Source organism: Saccostrea cucullata, unplaced genomic scaffold (assembly GCF_032062105.1).
Source record: "Saccostrea cucullata isolate Sc308-1 unplaced genomic scaffold, CSIRO_AGI_Scuc_v1 ctg1325, whole genome shotgun sequence".
NCBI lineage: Eukaryota > Metazoa > Mollusca > Bivalvia > Ostreida > Ostreidae > Saccostrea > Saccostrea cuccullata.
This window is the reverse complement of record NW_026925063.1, coordinates 22310-32149: the sequence shown is the minus strand read 5'-3', so window position 1 is coordinate 32149 and position 9840 is coordinate 22310. Positions and strand designations below refer to the sequence as shown.

At 33.5% G+C, this 9840-nt stretch overlaps 2 protein-coding genes across 2 annotated transcripts; both read left to right on the top strand.

Annotated features, from left to right (window-relative positions):
* Positions 1-1025: 1025 nt before the first annotated feature.
* LOC134267971 (toll-like receptor 1) lies at positions 1026-3817 on the top strand. The gene has a single exon (XM_062750178.1). It carries the CDS (start codon positions 1185-1187, stop codon positions 3177-3179), a length of 1995 nt encoding a protein of 664 aa, XP_062606162.1. The 5' UTR covers positions 1026-1184; the 3' UTR covers positions 3180-3817.
* A 1420-nt stretch (positions 3818-5237) lies between these two features.
* LOC134267983 (toll-like receptor 1) lies at positions 5238-8984 on the top strand. The gene has a single exon (XM_062750188.1). It carries the CDS (start codon positions 5567-5569, stop codon positions 7550-7552), a length of 1986 nt encoding a protein of 661 aa, XP_062606172.1. The 5' UTR covers positions 5238-5566; the 3' UTR covers positions 7553-8984.
* The last annotated feature ends 856 nt before the right edge of the window (positions 8985-9840 follow it).

The following is a 9840-nucleotide window of genomic DNA, read 5'->3' as shown; positions in this document are numbered from 1 at the left end:
CGATGGTAAATCTAACTTTTATTGATAAAATAGTTTGACCAGATTAATATAAGTAAAAATAAGCTCCTGGCCCTCGTTAATTTGAAATCTATGCCTGACCTTTTTTGTTAAGTTTCATCAATATAAATCAGTCCACAAAGATGACATTCTATTCCGTAGACAACATTAGAAGGATTGCAGTCCAGATTTCCCAGGTTTCGGTACAAAAGCTATCTTCAGTTAGAACACTAATAAGAGAAGTGTTAATAATTAAAACGTCACGGGTTTTGCAGTTTTTCAAAGAACATTTTCAAATAGAAGACACGGGATCAGAATATTCTTTAAATACCGGGGTATATCTCCAATAGAAACTACATTATTTTAATTTTTTTAAGTATGAACTACATGTATTAGTTTACAACAAAACTTGGAGTCTGAAGACTGCACATATCACATATGTTGAATATCCCTGCTGATTTTACGAAGGGGACCGATTGAACTCTTTAAATTTACGTCCCTGAAAGACTTGAAAGAGTGATGTCTTTTTTATATACATGTTTGCAAATTTTATTTCGTTTTTCTTTATACTCATAAATGGATAGGTACCGAACAAGTATCCTCGAGGAGGGAGTATTTTAATTTAACACTTCATAGCTAAAGAAAAACCCATTCGGATAAAGAAATCGTGAGAACAAAAACTTTAATGCATAAGTTAAAATTTATTTTTCCCATGTGCTATTCATTGCACAAATATTATTTCTGATAATTTTAATATTCAGAATATTAAAAGAGTGTTCAGAATTTTAATGGAGAGGTGTATGAAATAAGAGACATTCTCCTCAACTCTAATATCCACTGCTAAACAGAGCATGATAAAAACAATTCGTTCTTAATTTATCTAATTTATTTTTTAATTAATTGATGATCGTGTCTCAAATGATGATTAAGACACACTTAATATTATGTTTTTATATAAAATCACTCAAGCGTTACTACGACCTAATTACTCTGTCGAGGGACATTTCCTGCACAAGTCCAAATATACATGTCCCCTTGAGGAGGTGAAGGAGAATGCCACGTTTTCCTTCAAATGCAGACAATTAGTAATTCAGAAGATGTCTTGAAGAGCATTGAAAACATCTTCTCCTCCAAATTCTCTTCAAAGGATTTTGATTTCCTTCCATATTTGTGTGAAAAAAGTGAATATGGGAATATTAAGTTCGACTCTATCAATGTATTTAATTATAATTTCCAAATTAACCACAACTGGGCGGTCTCAATCGCAGTTAAATGACAATTCGACGTTACCAACTGTCAGCAACTGGAATTCTTTTACTTTAACTGAAATAAATGGAACAGATTTTAATACTTCGGATACAGAAAGCTCTTTACTTCCACCTTTCTGGGAGGAATTCTGCACTTTGGAGGAAACAAACCAGCTCCTTTACTCTTACCATTGTTACATAGACGACTCCTCTTCGGGTAAATGGAATTTCTCTGAACTACGACAATATATTCTAAGGAAAGATGTAAAGTACAGTTTTAATGTACATTGTCATAACGGGGCTAAAATATCCCTCCCAGTGCCTGGAAAAGCAAAGAATATCATCAAACTGTATGTGAGAGACTGTGTAGCAGACGACTATTATGCTGACTATAAAAACTCGGATTTAGATCTTTTACCAGACGAACTAGAGGAATATGTTCTGATCAATGTCGTACGTGTGATAGGCGTAAAATCAATGTTAGACAGTCTTCAAATCAAGTCAGCAGACCTTCCCAAAAATGTTGTTTGTGGAGATGATGAAACGTTGACTATAAAAACAGAACAAAATGAAACTTTTCAATTTATTCATGATTTTATCAACCAAGACGAGGCAACTGAAATGTTTGGCAAAGTTGCTGCAGACAATATAATAGATAAAAGGGTGTCGCCACACAAGTGTTTCTACAAAAATCTACGAATTCTTAATCTTTCAGTCACATCAACGAAAAATAGGTACTATGCATCAGAATTGACTGAACAGAATGTATTTCCTGAGCTTAGAGTGTTGAATATGTCCAATTCAGACCTTTATTACATACCGGGGCAATTAAAAAACTGGTGGATTTACTTCAAGAAATTAGAGTATCTCGATATGTCTTACAATTTCATACAAGATGTAATTTTCCCATTGGATAATGAAAGAATATGGGACAAAACAGTACCAATCTTAACATTTGATTTTTCACACAACAACATAAGTAGAGTTTCTGTCCGCAAATTTGAAAGAATAATTTCAAACGAGAAAATATTCGTGAAAATAGACCACAATCCCATCAATTGTTCCTGCACAGATGAAATGAAAGAACTTTTAAAATATATCAAAGAAATAGACTGGAGTTCGTCGAAGTACCATCAATACTCATACCTTAGGGCTCTGAAGTGTGAATATCCTGAATATGTTCGAGGACGGCGTCTCGCAGATCTGACATTTAGGGAGATTAACTGTGAATTCGAGCTGATGCCAGTCACTGTCGCTTTAAGTGTCCTTTTGCTTTTTCTTATAATTTTTATTGTCGTTATACTTAAGTATCGAAGGGAAATCCGAATTTTATTTTACACTAGGTTCAATATAGTGCTTCCATGTCAACTTGCAGAATTGTACGAGGATAAAGAATTTGATGCCTTTGTTTCTTACAGTAACGATGATCAAGAGTGGGTGTACAATATTTTTGATGAAAACAAACACGACCGACTTGAACATTTAAAGTTTTGCATGCATCATAAGGATTTTGTTCCGGGAAAAACTATTTTTGAGAACATCGTCAAATGCATCGAGAATAGTCGTCATACTGTCATTGTTCTTTCACGGAATTTTCTTAGCAGCCAGTTTTGCTTGTGGGAATTTCAGGAGGCTTTTCAGCAAAGTATTGTTGAAAGAAAACGACATCTTGTCATCATCCTACTGGAAGACATTCCAGATAAAGATCTACCAAACGATCTGAGGAGATGTATGAAAACATTCACTTATATTAAAAAAGACGATAAGATTTTTGTAGACCGACTGCTGTACTCCCTCTCATTTAAAGTAAGAGTAGGGAAACACAAAAACAATGTACATGTCAACCATGGATTCGATAACCTTGGCGAGCAGCACGAAGGTAACGATGCAAATAGAAAAGATGGTGTCAATGGCCGAATTAACATTATCGGATAAAAAACAGAAACTCTTGATAAAATAATTATTCGTTAAATCCTTAATTAAAAGTGTTGAATAACGCTAAGGCATCTTTTGTGAAAATTAAATTTAAAGAATAGTCTTTAGCTCACCTGAACTGAAAGATCAAGTGAGCTTTTCTGATTATCCGCTGTCCGTTGTCCCTTCGTCTGTCCACCCGTCCATCTGTAAATTTATTTACTTTTCCCTAAGAACCACAGGGATAATTTAACTAAATTGGGTACAAATTATCCTTGGGGACAAGCCTCCTTACAAGGGGGAAATAAACAAGAAAAGACAGAAAATAGGGTAAGTCATTAAAAAATCTGCTCAAAAATTACCGAGTTAGAAAAATTGAAATTTAAATGAAAACATCCTGGGACAATTTAGATTCTACATTGTTCAAATCACGACCCCGGGGTAGAAAGGGCCACGATAGGGAATCCAAGTTTAACATGGAAATATTTGAAAAAATATTAGGAAATCCGCTTCTCATGAACCACTGGGCCAGATAAACTGAAACCTAAGTACCCTGGGGTAGAATAGATTCTACATTGTTCAAATCAAGATTCTTGGGGTTAAGGCGGGGTCACAATAGAGAATTCAAATTTTACATTCAGATATGTAGAAAATCGTTAAAATCTTCTCAAGAACCACTGGGCCCGAAAACCAAGGATTTATGTAGAAGTGGTGTAGATTCTTAATTATTCAAATAATAACCCTAAGGGGTTGGTCGGGGCAACAATAAGGACTCCAAGTTTTAAATTGAAATTTTTAGGAAAAATAGTTCCCTGTCGCGGGTTTGATAAAAGAGCTATCCCACTCACAACCACTGGATAAGTGTGGATAGGTGTATATTGTTGAACGTCATTCGAAAAATTGTTATAATCGAAACCAGTCGTACAAAATTTGTGAGAAATTTTTATCTAATTAAATGAAATGTAAGTATTTATTGACATTGATGTCTTTCATCGCAAGATGGAGTGGGTATTATACAAGAAAGAAAGGAATTATGGTCTCCAACGAATAGTTCTGCTATTTACAGTAAAATCATGGCATTCGATTATGCATGTACTTGAATATTTTTTCAGAAAAATGTTTAAGCCTGATCTGAGTGACATCTAATATTGTACTATTACCAATAAAAAGGATCGGCATGAAGAAGTACTAACGCAATTCCTTTTAAGAGCAATGTGTGTAAGTGTCTAGTTTCAAGAAAATCTATAACTTAGACTTTATTCTTAGTTAAAAATGTTTTCAAGTGATTATAGATAATTTTACAGTAAATATAAGGAAATTTAGCATATTGGCATTTCATTAATTATTTCCCACTATTTTTAAGTAATTCTATAAAAATATCAAAATATAACACATGACACCATATCAGTGAAAACATTTTGACATTTAGAATACTTTCAAAGACACAAAGGCACCCAAGCATATCGTCTTCATTACTAGACTACTACATTGTAAAATATTAAGTCAGATCCAATCAGGTTTTTAAAGATATTTGTTGAAATATTTTTTTTTTGTTTTCTCATATTTAGAAATATTTATATTCATTTTTGCCTTTATTTATGTTTTAACCACGTTTGTTGTTGACCCCAGTGAATTGAGTTTTCTTACAAAGGTAATAAAATCTCTTCACTTATACATGTGCATTTTGAGAGAGAGAGAGCTTTAAATTGATTAAAAATTACTAAGGCCATCCTTAAAAAATTGTTTGTTTGGAATTGCCGCCTGAAGGGTTTCAGATACAGGAGGGAGGGAGGGAAATTTTTTTTTTTGAATTAAAGAAAAATTTTTAATTTTAGGTAAAAATCTCAGTAATCAGTAAACCTATTTTTACATAGATCAGACACTATATCTCAGTGTTTTGTATGGTGCATGTGATACATGTAATGGGCAAAAAAAAAATTGATTCAATAAAAAAAAATTCTTCCTACTTTTGGTCCATAAATTTTTTTCAGGAGGGGGCAATTTCAATGAGGCGGGAGGCAATTCCAAACAAACTATAATTTTATTTTGGCCTAACTCTAATTATGTTTTGCCCATAAAATTGAAATAATCATTCAATTTTATGTCATTTTATCATGTTATCTGCGATCTGAATATCAACAGAAAATGCATTATCTAATTTAAAAAAAGCAAAGCTGTGTCAGTGGTGGGGCTTAGCGAAGCAAGGATTAATTCATTACAATAAATAAAGACGTTTCCTGTTTCACATTTTGATCAAATAATGAGAAGATGTATTGGAAACAAGTGCTTGAATAAAATATCCGGTTTGGAAACAGTGCTTAACAAAATATCCGTCTTAGAAACACAAATATGAAAAGTGGCGTAAATTATTTCAAATCAATGAGAAGGATGAACTTTCGATGTAAGACATGAAAAACATGTGCATCTTAAAATCAATTCGGTATATTTATCTTTTTATTTCTTTAATGAAGCTTGAACATGCAAGCACATCTGAACACTATGTGGAAAAATTACAGGAGACTTCAACCGTTCCATTTGTCAGGACCACAACAATTACTTCAACTGCAGTAGAATTTAGTATATTCAATGGGACAAACGGTATTCATATCAATCAAGCTGCGTCTGATCTTCCTCCAAACTGGGAGGAATTTTGCGTTTTACAGGAAAAGGATGCGAATCTAAAAATTCATCAATACATCTGCCTTATCAACACGTCTGTCTCTGGTAAATGGAATTTCTCAGTACTAAGGCAGCACATTTTATCAAAGGATATAAAGTATGGTTTTGATGTACGTTGTCAAAATGGTGCTAAAATTTCGCTTCCCGATTCTGCAAAAGGAAAGAATATTATCAAACTTATTGTTCGCGACTGTGTAGCAGTGGACTATTTTTCAGATTATCAGAATCTTGATTTAGACAGTTATCCGGACGAACTGGAAGAATATGTGATAATCAATGTACAACGACTGATTTCAGCAAAGGCTTTGATTAAGAATCTCCAGAGAAAGTATGAGACCCTGCAGAAAAACTTAATTTGTGGTGACGAAGAAACATTGAAAGTTAAGATTGAAAGAAATGAATCCTTCCCAATTAATTTTGATGTCCCGGAAGTTAATGTACAATTCTTTACTAGAATTGCTACTAGAAACATGAAGAATAGTCGTCTTCGGCCACAAACGTGTATATTCAAGAATCTGCAAGTACTCGAAAATTCTGTATCTCAAAAAACTCGCTATTATGTTACATCATTGACGGAAATTTCTCGGTTTCCAGAGTTGAAAATTTTTAATATATCTCACTCTTTCATGATTTACATACCAACAATATTTAAAAACTGGTGGCTTTTCTTCCCAAAATTGGAGTACCTTGATTTGTCCTTCAACCATATTCAGGATATTCTCTTCCCAATAAATAATGAAGGCGTATTTGAACAACATATACCTTACTTAACATTTGATTATACTTTTAATAATATTACTCGACTTACAGTCCGTAATTTTGAAAAAATCGTAAGCAACAAGAAGATATTTATGAAGATAACTAGCAATCCGTTCAATTGCACCTGCACAGATGAAATGAAGGAAGTATTAAAATACATTAAGCACACGGATTGGAGCTCGGCAAAATACGAAAGATATGCATACTTTAGGGATCTGATGTGTGAAACTCCTGAAAATGTCCGGGGTTGGCGTCTGGCAGATCTGTCCCCCAGGGATATTAACTGTAAATTCGAGTTGATGCCAGTGACTGTGGCTTTGAGTGTCTTGTCGTTGATCCTCATCATTTTCATTGTTGTTATACTTAAGTATCGAAGGGAAATCCGAATTTTATTTTACACAAGGTTTAATGTAGTGCTTCCGTGTCAGCCAGCAGAAATATACGAGGATAAAGAATTTGATGCCTTTGTTTCCTACAGTAATGATGATCAAGAGTGGGTGTGCAATATTTTTGATGAAAACAAACACGATCGACTTGTAAATTTGAAGTTTTGTATGCATCAAAAGGATTTCATTCCAGGTAAAACTATTTTTGAGAACATCGTCAAATGCATTGAGAATAGTCGTCATACTGTCATTGTACTCTCAGAAAATTTTCTTAAAAGTAATTTTTGCATGTGGGAGTTTCAAGAAGCTTTTCAGCAAAGTATTGTTGAAAGAAAACGACATCTCATCATCATCTTACTGGAAGACATTCCAGACAAGAATCTACCAAACGATCTGAAGAGATGTATGAAAACATTCACTTTCATAAGAAAGGATGATAAAATCTTCGCAGACCGACTGCTTTACTCGTTGTCGTACAAAGCAAAAATAGCCCGATATCCAAAAATTGCTCAGATTAACCCGGGCTATAATTATGATGATGATTATGATGGAAATAAGAGAGATAATTAAGGAAAAGAAGAGAACGTGATCAAATTAATGAATGAAAGAAATGCTAAAATAAATAATTTTCATTAAGGAGTACCAAAATATGCAGAATAAAAGATATCATCCTGTATATTGTAGGGGAACTGAGTCCACTTGTGTTCTTTGGACCCCTATCAAACATCATTATTATTTACCATTTCTCGACCAAGTTAATTTATCATTCCATGACAAATATGTAACTGTGTGATTGATTAATTCAATTTTATTGATTGTATGTTGTTTAACTCCCTCTCAAGAATTTTTCACTCATATGGAGACGCCACCCTTGCCGTTGGAGAGCTACAAATTTTATCCAATGCTCTGCACTCAGGGCCACTGAGCAGTGAAGGATCTTCTTCGTGCAGCACCAGCTGCGACAAGGGACCTCGGTTATATACTGTCTCATCTGATGGACCAGTCTCCACGTCCCACAGTGGGATTCGAAACCGCGACGTAAGGATCGACTCCTTACTTCGTGACTCTAAAGCAGACGCTCTACCCACTGTGCCACGCGGGCGACTGTAACTATGTGAAGATGTCGACTGTCGACTGTTTACTTTCTGATTAAATTTGTATATCCTTAGTCAGAGAAGTAAGTCCGTATAATTTCCATAGACATTCGTCAAAGGTCCCATTATCACGAGTGGAAACAGAACTCCAGACATTGTAAAGTTCGAAGGATATTAGACGACAAAGATTTTAAAGGTCAGAAGACTTACAGCCATGTTTAGCCAAAATAGGTCTGATGTCAAAAAGTTATAATTATGAAGTTTTGTTGTAAATCAAAACATGCTCGAGAAAACTGATTTTTGACTCGTAAAATGTATTCCTTACGTTTTCGATTATGTGTTCTTGTATATATTTCTTGGTTAACAGTAGTTGGTAAGTAGCAAGCAAATATTGATAAGTGTTTAGGTTTTGTTTCTGTCGTCCTTTTTTTTCTTTATTAGGCACTTGACAGCTTCTTTTGTTAGTAGTAGCTGTGATCAGTCCATAGTAACTAGTAGCTCAAATTAATTTCTATTGGATCCCTAAGCAGTCCTAATAATGAACTTCACCATCTATAAAATTTTGATGGAGTTATTTTTAATATATGTTTTTATAAATGTCCAATTCTCTTTATCTAGTCATGCAGGTCCCGGTGTGGAATCATATGCGCTATTTTTTATGCTTAAGTCAAAAACATTTCTTTTAGCTTGGAGTCTTTTCGTGTACACGACGTTTTTTATATACATTATTGTATTATATTAATATAAAATATAACAAATTCGATATTGTTTCCGTAAACTGCCCTGTGATCAAAACGTTTTTCTTATACTAGACTGTACAGTTTTGCAAAAGATTGTAAGCCTTAAAAGGTGACTGCATATTATAGAACAATTTCTTTTTTTCAAATTTGGCAGCTTTCTTTTTGACGATGATTTTTTAAAATGATATTGAAATCAAACTCTAAATTTGATCTTTCATTTTGATAAAAAATGTACAATTTCAAATTCCTTCAATTATGAAAAACATATATTTTTTTTTATTTCGGTGTAAATTGCATTATTGTGATAAGATAATGCTTATAGTTTTGTACAAATGCGCTGCATTTGAATTCCTAAACATGATTTTGTAGAAATTGACAATAATAGAGTGCTAAAATGTCAGATATATATTAAATCTTGATTTGTATTAAAAACAACTGGTCTCCAAAAGGAAATTATCTTTTTAAGTTAACATCATGCAGAATATCTCCATGCTTGATGTCCCATGAGTTTAAGTTGATTGATAGTCCAAGATCTATATCAGGCGTCCCTGTCTCTATCACACAAATAGGAGAACTATACACCGCCACTGACAAGCACCTAGGAACTTTTTTAAAGATGTTTTCATTTGTTTCATTTTTTAAAAGTCCTTTTTACTTTTTTCTCTGCGAGTGTTTAGGTCCATGTACATGGTTACGTTGTGCTTTGAAACAATCTGCACTTATCATTTTGTTTCCTTCATCCTACAGTGTATTTTTTTTTATCTTGGAGATATTTTATTTATCAACCTAGTAAAGACCTCTAGAAAGATTAAAAAATCTGAGAATTAATCAGTATTCTTTTACATGCAATTCAGTGTATTTCTTTACCTGCTGCTGATGTACACGTATTGTCTCGAGAAAATTATAGTTTTCGAGTATTCGTTTCTTTATATCCCATGTTTCCTATGAATATGCAAGAGACATTTTTAAATTCCTATTTAGAAAGGAGTGCACTGTCTAAATAAATACATTATTTACTATACGT